Genomic DNA, 21158 nt, shown 5'->3' on the forward strand with positions numbered 1-21158 from the left:
AGCACCCTACAAGAAACTGACCAGACATATCCTTACAGCAGCGCGTTGTCTGGTGGCTTTACACTGGAAGCGTTCTGCCCCTCCCCCCCCCCTGAGGCCCTATATGCCAGGATAAAAGATGTGGAATTAATGGAGAAGATGACGGCCAGAATGCTAGACAGACTGGAGGCCCACGACAAGGTCTGGGAGCTTTGGCACCGCCGGGAGGAGGTATCCTGATCAGGTAGCTGGACCACATGGTAATTTCTCATCCCATTCCCTTCCCTTCCCCTCTCCTTCCCTACCTCCCTCCTTTTTCCCCCTCCCCCCTTTTTCTTCTTTTTGCTGTTTCCTTTCCTTTCTTCTTCTTCTCTCTTCCGGAGACCCCACTGGTGATTCAAGATTGTTCACTAGTACAATGTTGTACTGAAAAGTTTATCTCGTACTCTGCACTTAACCGGCTCCTGTAGCTGATACTCGGTACGAACTGTTTGCTACCTCATGAGAGGACACATAACTGGTCAAACAGACCTTTATACATTGTCAAATATGTTAATGACCACTCCTCTAGATATTGCTTTCGAGAATAGTCCTGCATGTATACGTGTATTGAAAATTTTCTGAATGAAACTGTTATTGATAAAAAAAAAGAACATCATGGGCCTGGTGTAGAGGATTTTGGTAGGCCTTTTATAAAGAATAAATATACAAACAATTTTTTGTTATAACAAATTAAATTAAAGAAAGAGAGAGAGGATGAGAAAGAGAGAGAAAGAGGTGAGGGGTGAGGGGTAAGGGGTAAGGGAGGCAGGATGAGAGAGAGAGAGGATGCGCATGAGCATGCATGGGAATGACATCAACGCAGCCCAGCCAAGGCAAGTGACCGAAGGCACAGAGCCTGGACTGATCACAGCGCAGCACTGGAGGGCTCAGTCTGACAATTTAAGTGTATTCTAATGTGCTAATATGCTGTGCTTATTTGTACACTATGGCATAACCTACCTCAGGGCCTCTAAAAAGTAGTAATGCTAGCAAAGTTTACTACCACTTTATTATCACAGGATCCCAGGAGCCTCTCATGGGGCCCCCTACTGACCCGTGGCCCTTGGGCGGTGCCTAAGTGCATAGTTGCCAACATTTCAAAAATATTTTTAAGGGACACTTTTTTACAAGTGCTATATTTAGAGTAGCTGAGATCCCCTATGTTCCTCTATACATCACAGTAGTAATCACAAAATTAAATGAGTACTAATAATGGGCAGAACAAATATGAGGACTGAGAAGATTGGAGACAGTGCAGGTAAACAGAAATCAAGTAGGTAGGAGGTAGGGGATATCTAGAGTGCAGAGGGATCAGAGTGCTGCAGGCATATCTGAGATGTAGAGGGGCAGCCCGGGCTCAAAGACCAGCTGCTTTGGGGAAAGGGCAGGGCCCCCCCCCATGCAGCTGGGGCCCCTGGGCAGTGCCCAGGTGTGCCCCTGGGTATCGGCAACGATATCTGTGCAACCCTAATTACAGTACAATTTAAGGTTCAGCCAGATGCTCCAGGTGAGGTTTGAGGCCATAGACACTGGATTCCATTGCACAGAATATGTCAAAGAGCTGTGAATATTGGTGTAACTTTGGCCTTGTGCAGAGTGAGTAGAGGTAAGAGGTGTAATCAGTACATGGAAAATTATGTTTGATCGAACCATCACTGCCAATAAGACTTTAATCTGTATATAGAACTATTTTTCATTTTCTTATTATTATTTTTCAGATGGCATCCACAACAGCAGAGGGGTGTAATGGTATGGTTTTGGATATTGTACTATACTTTACTGCTATATTATACTGCATACTGCCAGATATATTTAAAATGAAATATTCTTATTTTTCCTACTGCATATTTTTCAAAATTCGACGCGGTTTCGACGTCCATACGTAACATTGGCTGCGCCATCTTTTTGGTGGAATAACTTTAGGCCTGAAAACGCCTTACGTAAACGGCGTATCTTTACTGCGACGGGCAAGCGTATGTTCGTGAATAGGCGTATGTCGCTGATTTACATATTCTAGGCGTAAATCAGCGTACACGCCCCTAGCGGCCAGCGTAAATATGCAGTTAAGATACGACGGCGTAGGAGACTTACGCCGGTCGTATCTACGCTAGATTTAAGTGTATCTCAATTTGAGAATACACTTAAATTTACGACGGCGCAGATTCAGAGTTACGACGGCGTATCTACTGATATGCCAGTGTAACTCTCTCTGAATCTGGCTAATAGGCTCCATGCACACTGAAGCTAAAAAAAGCTATAAAAAAAAAACGCGTTTTTGCAATAGCTTAAATCAGCGTTTTTCAGTGTAGCTTTTTTTTTTTTACTTTTTTTTTTTTTCGGGTCATTCGCAATTTGTACATTTGTAAATTTGTAAATTTGAAAATTAAAAAATAAAAAAATCTGAAAATAAGAAAGAAAATCCGAGTAACTAACTAATAACAACTAACTATTAAATTATAGGTATTGAAATTTCCGTTCAAATTTGGCTGTTAAGCCCTGTACACACAACCGGGATTCCCGGTGGTATAAAGTCCCCCGGGAATCCCGACGGGAAAACCGAGAACCTGCTCTGTAACTTTCCCTGTGTACACATGAGAGGTTTTCCCATCGGGAAAACTGCGGGGAGAGCTTTGGCCGGGAATCCCAGCTGTGTGTATGCTCCCTCGTTCCCCATAGGAAAACTGCCGGGTTTAAAACCGCCGGGAATCCCGGTGGGAAAATCGAGAGCAGGTTCTCTATTTTCCCGCCGGGATTCCCGGCAGTTTTCCTGTCGGGAAAACTGCGAAGAAGCATACACACGTCCGGTTTTCCCGGCCAAAAGCTCTCTTGGCAGTTTTCCTGGCAGGGAAACCGGTCGTGTGTAGGGGGCTTTAGTCAACGTAATGAATACAAATTTATCCAAAGTTACAAATTATCCGAAATAACGAATGCCGCATCTAAACAAATGGAACGTAACAAATTAATAATAAACAATAATAGTAATAAAACGGTTTTATTATTATTATAGTTATTTCTTATTATTAATAAGTTACGTTCCATTCGTTTAGATACGCCTTTAAGTTACGTTTACATTTTTAAATTCGTATTCGTTAAGTTTACTAACAGTAAAATTTGAAAGGAAATTCCAATACCTATAATTTAATAGTTAGTACCGTATTTATCGCGGTATAACGCGCTCCCGCGTATACCGCGCACCCCTAAAGTTGCCCCCGAAATTACTGTAAAAAAAAATGTTATATGATTTTATTACTTACAGTTTTGGTGTCTTCCCAGCGTCCATCGTCCGGTCCGGCGTCCGTCTGCGGCCTCGATAGTGTCCTCCCGGCTTCTCCAGCGCGCGCCTCAAGTCGAGTCCCCGCTTCCTGCGCTCAGTTTGAACGCCTCCGCCGACATATACCGAGTGCAGTACACTCGGGTACATTCGGCAAGGCTAGTGTACTGCACTCGGTATATGTCGGCGCAGGATTTCAAACTGAGCGCGGGAAGCGGCTATCGGCGTATATCGCGCACCCACGATTTTCCCCTTATTTTAAAGGGGAAAATAGTGCGCGATATACGCCGATAAATACGGTAATAGTTAAGTTATTATTAGTTAGTTCAATTTTCAGGTTTTCGGATTTTCAAATTTACGAATTTTTGAATTTACGCATTTTTAAATATTTCAATTTGCGAATATTCGTTAAAATTAGTTAAACAGGTTTTTGTTAATTTGGATATTTCCGAATTAACTAATTTGTCGAAATTCGTTAAAAAACTAATTTGGAGTAAAACTGAATGAAATTGAAAGTTTCTATTACTTTTGTATGAGTCGTTATAATACTTGCATATGCCCTTGATTTATAATATTCTTTTTGTTATTTCAAGATACTTACCAGTTTCGAATTGCTGATATAATTTCTAAGAAGCGTAACGGATTACCACTATCATCACAGGAGATCAGGCACGTGGTGAAAGAGACAATGAGAGGCCAAGTTCAAGACAGTCAACTGGGTAAGCAATATAAACAATGAGTAATCCCTACCCTTTTACAGCTAATTCCAGATATTGAGAGGTTCAGAAAAGTGCTAGTCTGGAACCAATGTACAAATAAAAGGTTTAGCCATTTAAAGTTAAACGCTGTGTAGCTACCTGAACACCATTTTATCTTGTTATGTATTCACTACAAAATATTCAACTGTATGTTAACCTTAAAATCAAAATTACGGTGACTGTAAACCCTTATATTTACCCCTGAAGTGAGTCGCCTAATCTGATACAGAGAGATAAAACGATCCTCCTACATAAGTCGTACCTGTTTATCTGTGGCCCTCTCTCCTCTACAGCCATTCAAAGTAGTGAATTTATACAGCACTTCTGAGTTTCAGATAGCAGGATGTAGGGATATGATGTCACACACTTCACAGAATAGAGCAGAGAGCTGAATGAAATCTAAGACCAGACTGGGGGAAGGACTCCACCCCTCCACACAGTCTCATACAGAAACATGCACAGCTGAGGCTGTCAATCACCTTCTGTGTGCTGAAGCGGGGGTAGGCCGCCTCCTGGGATTGTCTGGTGTCGGCATAAACACAAAGCGACTCAGCAGAAAGCAGAGGTAGGAGAGAGGAGATAGGAACCACACTAGGTGCTTTGGATAAAGGCAAGTATTTACTATAAAAGTGTCACGTCATAGGGTAGTATGGTCACCCGGTGATGTCACCGGGTGCCCCTGCTGCCCCCATGATGTATGCTTACCAGCTGCCATTTGGCGAGTGTCTCTGGATGGGACCGGTCGTGTTCGGCGGGCAGCGGGATTTTTCTTTTTTCAGGTCGGTGGCCAGCATTCATCGTGATTGATGCTGGATTTACATCGGGGGACATTTTTATTTATTTTTAAATAAAGGACTTGCCAAAAACTGTCTTTGTATTTCTATTTACTTTTCACATTGTTTTGTTCAACACTATGTACCCCATACTCATTCACATTGGGGGGGGGGGCAGGATCTAGGGGCCCCCTTATTAAAGGAGACTTCCAGAATCCGATCAGCTACCCCCCACACCTCCACAACCACCAGGCCAGTGTTGTGGTTAAGAGACCTTTGTCCTTATCAACATGTTGAAGGCATTTGGACTGGCATGGTTCAGGAGGGTGGGCACTCGCTCGTCCCCCCGCTTTCCAGGCCTGCCAGGCTGCATGCTCAGATAAGGACCTGGTATGGATTTTTTTTGTGGGGTTCCCCTCAAAATCCATACCAGATGCGAAGGGCCTGGTATGAATTGGGGGAGGGACCCATGCTGTTTTCTTTAAATATATATTTTTTAATGCCAGCTCTTCTTTTGTTTACATTCTGCTGTCAGCAGTTGGGCATAGGGTGCAAATTATCGATGCAGAACAACAAATTCAAATATATACAAAACTAATTCTGAAAACGAATCATCGTCGAATATGATGAAGCAAAATTATTTACTTAACCACTTCAATGCCAGACCCTTTTACCCCCTTCCTGCCCAGGCCAATTTTCAGCTTTTAGCACTGTCACACTTTGAATGACAATTGTGCATTCATATGAAATTTTTTATCATTTTCTTTCACACAAATAGAGCTTTCTTTCGGTAGTATTTAATCACTGCTTAGTTTCTTATTTTGTGTTAAATAAATTTAAAAAGACAGAAAATGTTGAAACAATCAGGATTCAAGCCTCTGGGGTGTGCAGTACCGCATTTGGCCAGAGGTGCGGGGGCGCCGGTGACACTCAAAGCCGTTCGGAGCCACTCGGAAGCACTCCGTTCCAGAGTGTCTCCGAGTGCATCCGAGCAGCTAGGAGTGCTCTTCGAGTGTTTCCGAATGTCTCTGCCCCCCCACTTCTTGTTACATGCGGTACTGCATACTCCAGAGGTGGTACAGCTGGCATGTGATGGCATGAATCAAAGCCTTTCATTGTGTACAATTGTTATGTGATCTGCTGTGATTGGCCACAGCAATCACATGGTACTGCTAGTGAGCCAGTACGCTGATCTGTCATCCGCTGTGTCCTGTGGACACAGCAGGTGACAGATCACACAAGCGTGTGGCCAATCTTGGGAAGACGTCATACAACGTCCTCCCAGGATAACGGGGCTCCCGATCCACCATCATATTACAATAGGCCGAGCAGAAGGGGGTTAACAAATAATTCAGAATAAATCCGATTGTGCACATCTCTACACTTGTCCTTGAACGGCGGTACAGAAATCAAAGACGTTTATCTGGTTGTGGTGTCTAGCTGAGATGCCTGAATCACAACACAATTACAAATCTTTTGGCAGGTAAAACTGTTCATGTATACTGTATGTATATCAGGTGTGGTTGCAGTGTTTTGTCCAGTGTTAAGTGTGTGTGTGGTCCAGTATTAAGTGAGCCAGCGAGTCCTCTCAGTACCCTCGATCAGGGAGCTGGTTGCAGTGGGTGCGTTCGTGAACTGTCAGGTTTGTTTAGCTAGTGCAGTAAGTGCTGTCTTACTTTCCACGTTGGATTAGGGTCACTCAGGTGGCACAAGTTATGGATCTCATACTCAGGGTGGCTTTTAGTGCACTTTTTGCTTCTCTAGGGTTCCAGCCGGGGGGTTCATTTTTGGGTTGGGGGGTGGGGGGAATGCCGCCCTCCGGCAACAATGGCACTAGGGTCACCGTTAGGTCTGGCCTTCATTATCACTCCGGAGGTCGTCCTCTGGCTCATGCTTCACCATCCACGCATCTCGGTTCATGGGGGTTAGTCTCGGCTGGGGGGGTCTAGTTCAGATGGCATTCAGGTTACACAAGATCACGTTTCACTGGGTTTGGTCCCCCCGGCTAGTGGATTTGGTGGGGTCCGCTTCACGGGGTAGGGGCCTTAGTCGCAGGCGATTCCCGCGGTTCAACCTCTTGCGTTTTCTCAGGAGGTTTCTCACGTTACGGTACCTGCATTCCAGGTGGGTATTATGTTTCCAGGCACTTTTAGCTTCGGTCCACATGGCGTCAGGGTTTCACCATGTCCTGTTCCATCGGTTGGTGGCTCATCACGCTGGGGGGCATAGTTAGGGTGGGATGGTCACTGCAGGTATCGGGCACATTGACATTCTGCTTATTCATTTCACTCACGTCATTTCATTCCGCATTTCGCTTCCTATGCTTTACCTGACACGTTTTCAGGTATCTAGGGCCTGAGTGTTCGTTTTTAATTACCCGCACGCCTCGGGTGACTCGGTCCTTTGGTTTGTCACGTCCGGCACTTGCAGTTATTTACACAGGTGCCAGATACACTTGGGGTTTCGTGGTTAGTCACTCACTTACCAGTGCTATGTCACAACTTGTCACACGTTCTGGGCGGGCATGGTTTCGGCTAAATCTTTCATTCTATCCCCCTTGCGCTAGGTCATGTCCCAGGCGGGAGACATCGAAGAGGGGTCGGTCGTTCTTCCTTCCCTGGGGGAAGCATCTGAACATGAAAGCACGCCATCTATGAGGGCCTGGACCATCCCCAGATTGGTGGCGGAGCTCCAGCGTAGGGGTATCTCCTACCCATCGGCTGCACGCAAGGCGGAGTTATTCAGACTCTTATTCCCTAGGGCTTCAAGTGCCGCTCCAGAACAAGTGACTTTGCGCTCAATTGGGGCATCTCTTACGCTCATCCACTCCTCTCTCAATGTCCTGGCGACAGGTTTTCAGGAGCTACGGGCCAGGGTGGAGGTCCTCGAAAGCCCTCCTTGCCTGTCTCCTGCTGCTCCTGTCGTGCCCGCTTCATCAACTGACCCAGTGTTCCCCGTGGTTGGCCCAGTCACTGTAGGTAAGACCACGGGTTCCCTTTCAGTCACTCCCGCTTATTTCGTGCCGGCCAACATTAAGAAAGACATTCTGGATAGGAAGGATGTTAATTTAGCCTCCCTCTTGATCGCAGCTCACGATGTTGCGGACAATAAATCATACGCTTGCGGCGACGTCTCAGTGGTAGTTAAGTCCAGGGATCACAGACTTAGCCGCAAGCTCTCCGTCCCTGAATTCGTGTTAGCTTTCAGTATCTATAGGGATGTGATCTGTTCAGTCAGTCCTCAGAGGAGGGAGGAGTTGGATCTATATTTATACGCAGTAGTAGAGCTGGGCTATAAATATGGCGGGTCGGCATTTTACGACTATCACCGGTCATTTTCTGCAAAAGCGGCAGCCGTATTCATTCAACACCAGGCAATGACCGACTGGAGCGTGGTAGATACAGAGCTTTTTTGTCGGCATTTCGCAGGACTAAGGTCCCCAGTTTGCTCAACGTGCCAGTCCTCCACCCACACGGCTTACTGGTGCCCTCTCATGGGCCCCCCCGCTGTGCCAGGGTCTTCCAGAGCTTCCTCTAGTTTATTGCCGACCCCTAGCACTTCGGCCTCTTTTGACAAACTCGGCAGGCCGATTCAGTATCTGGGCAAATCACAGCTTTGCAACAATTTTAATCAGGGTTCCTGTAATTACAGTCAGTGCCGCCTGCTACATGTTTGCGCCACCTGCTACAGGGCACACCCCAAGTCATCCTGCACGCTGAAGCAGGGGAAGTCCTCATGACTAAGCCGGATCAATATTTCCGTCTTACAGTCCTGTTTGGCTTCCCACCCTTCCCCCTCCCTTTGTCAGTTTCTAGTTGAGGGGTTTGAACGGGGGTTCCATACGGGCTTTATCACGCTGCCTCAGGGCACTTTCGAGTGCAAGAATCTTCTGTCCTCAGGCCTTGATGTGGAGGCAGTGGATGGGCTGCTCCAGACTGAGCTGAATAAGGGGTTCATCATTGGGCCTTTCACTTCCCCTCCATTTCACCAGTGGAGGGTCAACCCTCTGGGCCTAGTTAAGGGGAAATTTTCTAATAAAATTCGATTAATCTATGATTTGTCAGCTCCTCATTGCTCACGGGTACCCAGTTTAAACTCCTTGATTCCATCAGAGGAGTTTTCTCTGAAGTATGCATCAGTTGATCAGGCCATCCAGCGGATCATATGTATAGGTAGGGATGCTTGGTTGTCCAAAGCCGATATCTCGGATGCATTTAAGCTCCTTCCTATTCAGCCTTCCCTGTGGCAATGGCACGGTGTCAAGTGGAGGAGTGTGTATTTTTTCGCTACCAACCTGACGTTCGGCTCTAAGAGCAGTCTCTGGATTTTTAATGTGTTCGCGGATGCGTTCAATTGGATTCTCGTACATGTGGCAGGTTGTCAGGAGGTTTTACATTATCTAGACGATTACCTCCTGATTGAGAGTGCAGGACGTACGCCTTCCGACCTCCAGAAGCTGGTGGCGGTGTCTTCCGCTCTCAATGTCCCTTTGGCAAGTCAGAAAATGGAGGGCCCAGGCACCTCTCTCACCTTCTTGGGTATCATTCTGGATTCCCAGACCATGCAGGCAAGGTTACCAGCAGACAAATTGGATAGGATTAGGGAGCGGATACATGGGTTCACCATCTCCCGAGTCACTTCCAGGAAAGAGCTGCAGTCACTGCTGGGGATGTTAAATTTTGCCATGAGAATTGTCCCGCAGGGCAGGTCATTTATCTCTCGGTTGCTCGCTTTGCTCCCCACAGCCCCTGATGCAGATTCAGTGGTCAGGTTGGACGCAGCAGCCTCAGCAGATCTTCGCATGTGGGATCAGTTCCTCCGGGACTGGAACGGTGTGTCGATGTTCATACCCACAGTTTCGGAGTCATCATTTCGGGTGGTCACGGATGCCGCAGCCACTAATGGATACACCGCCATTTTTGGTACCCATTGGCTGGCCGGACCATGGCCGGATGAATGTCGGGCAATTCCCGGGTTCATCCGGACGTTGGCCTTGTTCGAGGTTTACCCCATAGTCGCTGCAGCTCAGGTATGGGGACATTTGTGGACAGGCAACTCGGTAGTGTTTTACACAGACAATCAGGCGACTGCAGAGATTGTCAACAAGGGAAGGTCAGGGTCACTGCACATCATGGCCTTCATACGCAGGCTCATTTGGATTTCACTCCAGTACAAATTTCATATCCACTGTAGTTTCATTAGCGGGGTTCAGAATTCTGCTGCGGACGCTCTATCACGGTTTGATATGTTGTCCTTTTTTCAGCAGGTCCCGGACGCAGACGTCTATGCCACACCGTCCCCACAGGTCTCCCAGCTGAGGATGGACTGAGCTTGCACTGGGCAGGGGCACTAGGGTTAATTAACAAATCACTGGCAAATAACACTAGGAAGGCGTACGGTACCGCCTGGAGAACCTTCCAGAGTTTCCTGGCACAGTATCCCAGGGCGGATCCATTTGACAACCAGTACCTCTTGTCGTTCGTGGCCTATTGCCACTTCCAGCTGAGGTTGTCCCATAATACTATCAGGGGGTATCTGGCAGGCATCCAGCATTTCAGTTCTCTGCTCCATTCTGGCAGGCCGTCCCTGTTTGCAGCTCACTCAGTCAAGGCAATCCTCCGAGGGATTCAGAAAAGCAGCCCACCAACTTCTACCAGCAGGTTGCCCATCACAGGGCACATTTTCCGGGCCATGTCAGACATGCTGTCGGGTGTTCCATTTGGGTTACTACCCAGTCTGGTGCTGAAGGCGGCTATTTATCTGGCTTTCTACGGGTTCCCGAGACCAGGGGAGTTTACCCGCGTAGGGGCCAACTCCCGTACTCTGGTAGTAAGTCAATTAGTCAGATTCCCTGACCATTTTGTGTTACGTTTGGAAGCTTGCAAAACACAGCAGACAGGGCCAGGTACCAATATCCGGTATTTCAGGGTCGAGTCCGGTTGCTGCCCAGTTTCTGTCTTAGATTCACTTTTGGCCCAGTTATCAGGGGTACCCAGGGACAGTCCTCTTTTGCCAATTAATGGGGCCCCTCTCACTTCAGCATTGTTCATGAGATATTGCCGCACTCTTCTGGGGAATTTAGGTTTGAACCCCATGTCATATTCGGGTCATTCCTTCAGAATTGGGGCCGCCTCTTCAGCCTCACGTCAGGGGGTCCCGGTTCACGTCATTAAGAGGTTAGGTAGGTGGAGGTCTGCATGTTACTCCAGGTACATTCCGGAACCACTTACGGAGATGTCCCTGGCTTTTGCCCATCTGGCTGATTGATGTTCTAGTCAAATAAATCATCTACTCACATACTTTTTGTCCTAGTGTCTTTTGTTTTTGCCCCCTTTTAGGCATACTGACCTCGTGACCACGGCACACCTCAGGTCACCATCCATCTCACATCTTTCTTTCCCTACATTCCCGTTAGAGGCACCGAGTACAAGTTAGGAGGCGGGACGCAGGCCCGCCTACATTTGTAGGAGGGGCCTCGCCCTCTTATAGCAGCATCCTCGCCTCCTCCCATTGTCGGCGCGGCTTTTCGTTTCTCCCACCCTCCCTTTCCCATTTTTTATTTATCTTCTTGTTCACCTTTTTCTTTTCTATTTTCTATTTTCACATATCTGCTCGGGTATGCCCCCTTTTAGGCATACTGACCTCGTGACCACGGCACACCTCAGGTCACCATCCATCTCACATCTTTCTTTCCCTACATTCCCGTTAGAGGCACCGAGTACAAATATATATTTTTTTATTTCTTCTTTTTTTTCGTAAAGGCCCCCCGCGCTTGTCAATTTCAGGCGGCAGCAAACCTGGTTCTCTGCTCCAGGAGGACCCATAATTCCTGATGGCAGCCCTGGTTATGATTGTCCATAAATATCAACAAACACTGCAGAGATTTTACACCAGTTCATACTAAAGGACAGCTGTACTGTACATTTAAAAGAGAAGTATGGACAAAGCTTTTTTGGCCATACTTTCTTCTGAGTCACAGGAGTGCACTTACTTTTGCTCTCATGTGACCCAGAATCTGCTGACTACAGGCTATAACCCGCTGTCAGCTGATGTGGCAGAGCCTCTCCAGGCTCTGGAAGGATCCCAACCATATTGTTGGGATTCACCTAGCTACGTGATTAACACTTGTCTTTGGTTCTCAGTGCATGGCTGAGAGCCACAGTGGCAAAGCTATGGGGGTGCAGACTGTACCTGGGTTACTCCTTTCAGTGGGGTGACACCATAAAGTACAGGGACATAGATAAGAGGGAGTCAGGGGGTTCAGTGCAATGAGAGAGCATACTTGTCCCTTTGCCAGCTTTCCCGCAGCTATGTCCCCGAATCCAAGCAGTGACGTCTGCCAATGTCCCTTGTGCCCAGAACATGCCGAGCATGCAGCAAGTTGCTGGGCACTGGAACACTCTCTGAATTCCAGCACCCAGCAATGAAATAACACTGTACTGTGGGAAGAGAAACGTCCCAGCATAGAGGGAGAGAGTGCAGCATAGGAACCTCTGATAAGGGAAGTAATCGACAATTGGGTGGAGGAGGCTGGGATTAAATGGCTTTTAAATTTGACCCCCCTATGACCACCAAGGCTGGGGGGGAGGTGGGTTAACTTTCGCTGTATACCCACAAATGCAGATGGGGGAGTTGATGGGTTAAATGTCACTGCCTTGGCCAGCAAAGCAGGATGGGGATGGGGGTTTACTTTCACTGTGGCACTAATATTGCCATTATATGCAGTGTTATATGGGAACAAAAATATTGATGGGGGGGGGTGAAACCATATTTTACTGCACCAGGTGACACCAGTGATGCCACTGGAGATCCGAAGCCAGCTGCACCCACCCCCTCTCCAGCCCTTCGCTCCAGTGAGCACTGGAGGAGCAAAGCAGAGAGTGTTGACTGACAGTCACTGCTCTCTGCTCTGAGCAAGACCAAGAACTAAGCAATCAGTGGTCATGTTAAGAGGCTGCTCTGTACAGTACCATTATTTTAAGTTAAAAAAGGGGTTTACAGCTTTCGTCGTTGCGGACAACTGGGAACGATGCACCACATTTGGTGGCAATGCCCCCTTGTACTTAGATTTTGGATCAGGATATTCAATCTTATTAATTCAGTGACGGGGGTAAACATTCACACATCTCCTGAAGCCACTCTCTTTCACAAACTACCTGATAACACGCCCAAGAAATCTGTAAAATTGATTAACTATATATTGCTGGCGGCGAGAATCGCGATTGTTAGGCACTGGAAGAAGTCAGCAATTCCTCTTGACCAGGTTAAAAGTAAACTCAACTGGATTATGATTAATGATAAACTCTCCCATATGCGTTGTAACAATACAAAGAAATTTAACAAAATATGGGATCCATGGATCAATTATATCTCGACTCCATAGGGTACTCCGGGATGACCCTCTTCCCCCCCCCCCCCTCTTTTTTTTCTCCTTCTTTTCTTCTCTTCTTTTCTTTTCCCCTCTTTCTATTACTTCTTTCTCTCTCTAGAATTTTCTTATGCAATACAGATGTTTGTATTTGGGGCATGTTGTATACTATGGCCCGGATTCACATACATCGGCGCATACTTATGCCGCTGTAGCGTATCTTCTTTGCGCAAGCACCGAATTCACAAAGCACTTGCCACCAAATCTGCGCTGGGTTTCTTAGGCGTAAGTCGTCGTAAGTGGAAGTGGGCGTGAGCCATGCAAATGAGGCGTGACCCCATGCAAATGATGGGCCGAGCGCCATAAAGATACGAATAACGAACGGCGCATGCGCCGTCCCGTAGACGCATCCAGTGCACATGCTCAGAATCACGTCGGAACTACTCCCTAAGATACGCCGGATCACTGCCTACGACGTGAACGTAACCTACGCCTAGTCATATTCACGTACAACGTAAATGACAAAAGATACGACGGCTTGTGTTCCCTGGTCCATAACTTTGCATGGGTTGCGCCTCATATATGGGGAATAACTTTACGCCGGACGTACGACTTACGCAAACCGCGTATATTATGTGCCGGGCACAAGTACGTTCGTGAATCGACGTATCTCCCTCATTTTCAAATTTGAATAGGAAATCAATGGGAGCGCCACATGCGTCCAGCGTAAATATGCGCCCACGATACGCCGGCGTAGGCAAGTTACATCGGTCGGATGAAGCCTATTTTTAGGCATATCTCAGTTTGTGGGCACGGCGCATAGATACGACGGCGCATATTTGCACTTACGCTGCGTATCTCGAGATACGTCGGCGCAAGTGCTTTGTGAATCCGGGCCTTTATGTTTTGCTGTTGTGATAAATGGAAGGTGTGTGTTATGGCCATATTTTCTATATCTCTGTATTGCTATGTTGATGACCCAAAACATTTTACTTAGTTCAGCCAATGTGTCTGTTTACTTCGGAACTTGTTTTTCTTTAATAAAAATACATTGAAATATAAAAAAGGGGTTTACAATAACTTTAAGGAGACTTAGCTAACTAACTGTGCAATGCCTTTAATATAACATTCAGTATAAAGTAGACATATTTTTACCATTAGGTGCACTCCTTATGGCAATTTGGCTGCGTGGAATGAACCCAGAAGAGACCATGACCCTGACCAAGGAAATGGTAGCTTCAGGATGTGTGCTGACATGGCCAGAGGAATGGCGTGGGCTGTTGGTGGACAAGCATTCTACAGGAGGGGTTGGAGACAAAGTAAGCCTGCCTCTGGCACCAGCACTTGCTGCCTGTGGATGCAAGGTATTGGCATATAGAGAAACACATTAAACCTGCATAATTATAATAATATTCACTGTTATGCATTTATTTTCTATGTCATTATGTTTATATGATTATTTATAAAGCACAAATAAACCATATATGTGAAATTGTATGGCTATGCTTCCAACAAATTTTAAATTCCAAATTATTCAGAGCTGCCAAAAATAACAAAGATTCAATATACCGTATGTGCAGAATAAATCATTTCTGATGAAAGGAGCAAAGCATTCTTTAGATTGCGTTTATGACAATAAAGGTGCCAGATTCACAGCCAGGCGGCGCATCGTAACGTAACCAATTTAGGTTACACCACCGCAAATTTTCTGGCTAAGTGCCCGATCCACAAAGCACTTACCTGGAAATTTGCAACGGTGTATCCTAAATCCGTCCGGCGCAAGGCGGGCCCAATCGAATGGGGCGAGTCCTATTTAAATTAGGCGTGCTCCCTTTCCCAACGTGCTTTGCACGAAGTTATGACGCGCCGACGTTTCGTGAATCGCGACGGGTAAAAAAGACTTGCGCCGGGAAAAAAAAAAAAATCGAAAGCGACGCGGGAAAGATGGGTATACTTTTACATGGTGTACTAAGTTTACACTTTGTAAAAGGTGCCCTATCTTTGCGACGGCAAACTAACACTTGCGGCGACGTAACGATGGGAAAAATTTTTGTGGATCGCCGTAACTGCTAATTTGCATACCCAACGCTGGTTTACGTGCAAAATCCCCCCAGCGGCGGCCGCGGTACTGCATCCTAAGATCCGACAGTGTAAAACTATTACACCTGTCGGATCTTAGGGATATCTATGCGTAACTGATTCTATGAATCAGTCACATAGATAGAAACAGGGATACGACGGCGTATCAGCAGATACGCCGTTGTATCCCTTTTGTGAATCTGGCCCTAAGAGCCTAGGACAGGCGTCACTAAATGGTGGACCACGGTCCAGACATGGACCGAGTGACAGTCCTGTCCAGACCACTTAGCAGCTTGAGGGGACTCCTCTCTTCTCCTCCCGCTTCTGCAGCTGTTAAAAATCACAGAATTGTAGAGAGTAGGAGGAATGGCAGCATGGACTCCTCTTCTGTATGCACTTGTCTGCCGCCTATGCCACCACTGCTGTTGAAATCACAACAGGGAAGAGGGTGGGAGAAATGGCAGGGTAGACTCCTCTTCTGAATGCACACGCCTGCTGCCACCGCCAAAATCACAGCAGAGAGGAGAGTGGGAGGCACGGAAGGTCTACAGGGGGAGCGGCAGCTGCCCAATCTTTCATATCTTTTTTTTTTTTTCTTTTTTTTAAGTGTATTTTGTGCGTGTACTCGAGAGAGGAGCCGGACTGCAGGAGTTGGGAGTAGGCAGGCCTCCCCCAGAGCCAATCTGCCACCTCCATGCCCCGGGTAGGAAATGGCAGGTGTGTGAGGGGGTCCTCCCACATAGCCCACCCTACCTGCTCCGCTTTGAAGCCCAACGGGGCAGAGGGACTCCCTATAAGGGAGTGAGAGGATCTAGCCCACTCAACCAGACCCGTTAGTCCTTCGCCTCTCTTTTTAGAGACCGCGTGGTCAAAGTGCGTGCATGTTAACCCAATTTCGAGTGCGTGTAAGTGTGGTGGTTTTTGTGGGAGGGGGGTGGGCGTACTAAGCGCAGGCTTACCTCGCATAGCACACCCACCGGGAGCCGGGCTGAGACCACCAAACTCAATTCACATGTAGCCGAGACCGGGATCCAAACCCCTAGCTGCAGAGGTGAATGGCTTGTCAGCGCAGTGCCAATCGCGTTGAGCCACCGCAGCTCCGATCAATCTTTCATATCAACCAGCTTTTTAACAAGAAAATTTGGGCAGCCCTCAGTGCAGACCTTTTGTACCTGCCACCCTCTTCCCTGCAGTGAGTTCAGCGGCAACGGCAAGAGAGTACATCCAGAATAGGAGTCCACCCTGACATTCTTTCTGCCCTCCACAATGCTGAGTTAAGGTATTGTGAAGAATATCAGGGGAGGGCTGGGATGTCAGGGAGGGGGGGAGCTGTTATATGGGGAGGCTGTGAATTGAGAGAGGGAAGCTGTGAAATGTGGGGGGGGGGGGCTGTGAGAGTAGGGCTGTGATGTTAGAGGGGGAGCTGTAATATTGGGGGGCTGTGATGTGAGAGAGAGAGAAGCTGTGATATGGGGGGCTATGATGTGAGAAGGGGGAGCTGGGATATGGTAGTGCTGTGATGTAAGAAAGGGAAGCTGTGATGTGGGGGGTTGTGAGTGATGTCAGATGGGGGAGCTCTGATGGAAAAGGTGGAGCTGTGATATAGGGGGCTGTGGTGTAAGAAGGGGGAGCTGTGATGTGAGAGAGTGAGCTGTGTGATGGGCAGGCTGCAATGTGAGAGGGGGGCTATAATGTGAGAGGGGGGCTGTGATATGGGGGATGTGATGTGATATGGGTGGCTGTGATGTGGGGAACTGTGATGTAAAAGGGGGAAGCTGTAATATAGGGGACTGTGGTGTCAGAAGGGGGAGCTGTGATGTGAGAGAGGGAGCTGTGAGATGGGCAGGCTGCAATGTGAGAGGGGAGCTACGATGCAAGAAGGGGCGGCTGTTATATGGGGGCTGTCATGTGGGGGGTTGTGATGTGAGAAGGGAGGAGCTGTGATATAGGGGGCTGTGGTGTGAGAAGGGGGAGCCTTGAGATAGGCAGGCTATAATGTGAGAAGTGGGGCTGTGATATGGGGGGCTGTGATGTGAGGGGGGAGCCATGATATGGAGGGCTGGGATTTGAGAGGAGGCTGTGATGTGAGAGGTATTAACTGCGATATGAAGGGTCTGTAATGTGAGGAGGAGGGCCGTGATTAAAAGGGGGCTGTGATGTCACAAGGGGGGGAGCTGTGATATGGGGGGGGTTGTGATTGCAATGGGTCACTGTGATTTAAGGAGGGACTGTGATGTGAGGGGCTCTAATGTGAAAGGAGGTTGTGATGCAATGGGGGCTGTGATGGGAACGGGGGGACTCTGGACACTAATGTAAAGGGGGCTGTAATGTGAAAGACCTGAGTCATAGAAGAAAATGTAGATTCGGACCTCTACAGAAAGAAAATGTTTCCAACCGGACCTCCATGAATTTTAATTCAGTTCCCCTGGCCTAGAAGCATCTGAAGGGCATTTCCCGGCTTCCAAAAATCCAGCTGATGATACATATACTGTACATATACAGAATTTACTGATTCTAGTAAGCTGCTGCTAGTACCTGAATTACATAGCAAAAGGAAAAGCAAACAAAGTTCAGTTTATACCTTGACCTGTTCAAGCTAACACGTTCTGCTGTTCAAATACATTGTGAAATGATGCAAAAAAATGATAAGGCACCATCTATTGTTTATTCTTGCAAAAACCAAAATGCCCATTAAAATAGAAGCATGAATTTCTAATCAGTGACTCCATTACAAAAAAATAAAAAATAGAAGCCAGCCTGCAACAGAGAGACGTAAAACGTACCAGTACATACTCCAGTCATCACGCTCCTATACATTTACCCCGGCCTGTACATAAAATCACAGCCCACAGCGGAGGATGCAATATGCTATCACAGCAAAAAGTTTCAGATGCTGAAGATTTACGTGGCCTTTGTTACTTTGCATTACAATCCTTTTGCAGGCAGGCTTTTTAAAACATTTGTTGAGATAGAGAGTCATGGGAAAGGAAAGGGGGACAAACTGCTACTGGTACAAAGTACGGGCACCTAGAGGCTAGAGGTGCAGGAAACTAGTGAAATAAATAGGGGAAAAAACGTATGTACATGGAAACTTTCAATTTGCAATTTTTCCTATTGCCATAAAGGTCTTTACTGATTTCCAAATAAGGCTAAGGCCCCTTTCACACTGGGGCAGGACGTGCGGTGGCGGTATACTGTCGGAATTGTCGCGTAATTCGCGGCATTTCCGCATAATTAGGCTAGCGGACTAAAAAGGGTTAATACCGCTGGCAATGCGCCTCTGCAGAGGCGCATTGCCGGCGGTATTACCTTGGTGTCCCATTGTTTTCAATGGGAAGGAGCGGTATACACACTGCTCCTCTGACCGCTCCAAAGATGCTGCTTGCAGGAGATTTTTTTCTCTCCCGCCAGCGCATCGCCTCAGTGTGAAAGCCCTCAGGCTTTCACATTGAGAATGCTGGGGCAGGAGTTTTTCAGGGGCTATTTTTAGCGCTAAACCGCCTGAAAAACTCCTAAGTGTGAAAGGGGCCTAACTAAAAATGTGTGCAAATTGAGTATTTTTTTTTAAATATGATGGTAGCCACAAAATATCTTTTAGCAGATAAATAAAAATTAGCATCTGCATAACACTTGTCATTTAAGGCCTCATGCACACTGAATGTTTTTACAGCTGCTGTTTTTGACTTTAGGCGTCTTTTTCTGCAGCCAGTAAAATTTGTTTCGTTTTTCAGCTGTAAAAACTCAGATAACAAAAAGCTGAAAACGCAGCTATTCAGTGTTTATTTGTGATTTTGAGAGTATAGTTTGGCTAAAAAAAAGCTAGATATATCTGCATTGGTGGACCCAAGTTAAAGAAGTATTAACCACTTAAGACCCGGACCTTTAGGCAGCTAAAGGACCCGGCCAGGTTTTGCGATTCGGCACTGCGTCGCTTTAACAGACAATTGCACGGTCGTGCAACGTGGCTCCCAAAAAAAATTGGTGTCCTTTTTTCCCACAAATAGAGCTTTCTTTTGGTGGTATTTGATCACCTCTGCGGTTTTTCTTTTTTTGCGCTATAAACAAAAATAGAGCGTCAATTTTGAAAAAAAAAACAATTTTTTACTTTTTGCTATAATAAATATCCCCCAAAAATAAATAAAAAAAACATTTTTTTCCTCAGTTTAGGCCGATACGTATTCTACCTATTGTTGGTATAAAAAATCGCAATAAGCGTTTATCGGTTGGTTTGCGCAAAATTTATAGCGTTTACAAAATTGGGGATAGTTTTATTGCATTTTTAGAAAAAATTTTTTTTTACTACTAATGGTGGCAATCAGCGATTTTTTTCATGACTGCGACATTCTGGCGGACCCTTCGGACAATTTTGACACATTTTTGGGACCATTGTCATTTTCACAGCAAAAAATGCATTTAAAATGCATTGTTTACTGTGAAAATGACAATTGCAGTTTGGGAGTTAACCACAAGGGGGCGCTGATGGGGTTATGTGTGACCTCATGTGTGTTTACAACTGTAGGGGAGTGTGGCTGTAGGTGTGACGTCATCGATTGTGTATCCCTATAAAAGGGATCACACGATCGATGACGCCGCCACAGTGAAGAACGGGGAAGCTGTGTTTACACATAGCTCTCCCCGTTCTTCAGCTCCGGGGACCGATCGCGGGACTCCAGCGGCAATCGGGTGCGCGGGTCCCCCGGTCCCGGTCACGGAGCTTCGGACCGGGTCGCGGGCGCGCGCCGCGACCTACGGCTGGGTACTAGCACAGGACGTACCTATACGTGCATGTGCCCAGCCGTGCCATTCTGCCGACGGAAATGTGCAGGAGGCGGTCCTTAAGTGGTTAAACCCAAAACCAAAAATGTAATATATTGCAGCTTGCCAATCATTGAATGTGGTGACTGCATTCGTTTTCTTTATTTAGGCTTTTTCCCCTCTGTTTTCACCTGGTGGTGTGGCCAGTAACACACCTCCTGTATTTGAGTGTCCCCACTGGATGAAGGAGCACAGGAAAGAGCACAGAGGGGCACATTCTTAACCCCTTCACGTCAAGTGTACACAAATATGTGGCCCCACTGGACTGTTTTATTTTTTCATGGGGCCGCATATTTGCATATCTCCCATCACGTCTCAATGGGAGCCCCAGGCCCCGTACTAATAATTGGGACCCAGGACTCACAATTCCAGGTCACCTGATCGCTGTGATAGCCTCTGATTGGCTATCACAGTGATCAGTGAATGTGAAGCTTACCCCCATGTTTTCTCTCCATGTGAATAGAGAGAGATACATCATATCTCTCTCTCCTTGCAGAGAAAAAAATGTGTGTGTAAAAAAAGAAAATAATAATAAAAAAATACCTAGATAAGGGTTTGATCTAGGTCAGTGCCAGGGTTAGTGTTTGGGTCAAGGTCAGGGTCAAATGTCAAGGTTAGGGTCAAAGGTCAGGTTCAGTATTTATTTTTGGACAGGATTTTTTTTTTTAATTAGTATAAGTGTCAGTTAGTGTCAGTGTGTTTTAGGTAGGATAAAAAAAGCAAAATGAGCACTATTGTTTTTCGGATGTACTACGGGTACAAACAACAATTAACATATGTAGTATCGCTGCGATCTTCAGAAGCAGGAGAATTTATTTTGGCCAGTTCTTTGGTGGAAGGTTATGGTTGTAGCCAAAAAAAATACAGCTAAATTTAAAAATACATATATTTTTTTACTATTTTTAGCAAGTTTTCCTTTAACCACTTAAGACCCGGACCTTTAGGCAGGTAAAGGACCCGGCCAGTTTTTGCGATTCGGCACTGCGTCGCTTTAACTGACAATTGCGCGGTCATGCGACTTGGCTCCCAAACACAATTGGCATCCTTTTTTCCCACAAATAGAGCTTTCTTCT

At 46.6% G+C, this 21158-nt stretch overlaps 1 protein-coding gene across 1 annotated transcript in view; it reads left to right on the forward strand.

Annotated features, from left to right (window-relative positions):
* Window positions 1–1702: 1702 nt before the first annotated feature.
* LOC120931586 (thymidine phosphorylase) overlaps window positions 1703–21158 on the forward strand; it is a 41662-nt gene continuing 22206 nt past the window's right edge. The window contains exons 1-3 of the mRNA XM_040343171.1: window positions 1703–1770; window positions 3886–4011; window positions 14353–14555. Coding sequence (XP_040199105.1) covers window positions 1740–1770; window positions 3886–4011; window positions 14353–14555 — 360 coding nt within the window. The 5' untranslated portion in view covers window positions 1703–1739. The remainder of the gene's footprint in view (window positions 1771–3885; window positions 4012–14352; window positions 14556–21158) is intronic.

This window comes from Rana temporaria, chromosome 3, assembly GCF_905171775.1.
Source record: "Rana temporaria chromosome 3, aRanTem1.1, whole genome shotgun sequence".
In the NCBI taxonomy this organism is placed as follows: Eukaryota; Metazoa; Chordata; class Amphibia; order Anura; family Ranidae; genus Rana; species Rana temporaria.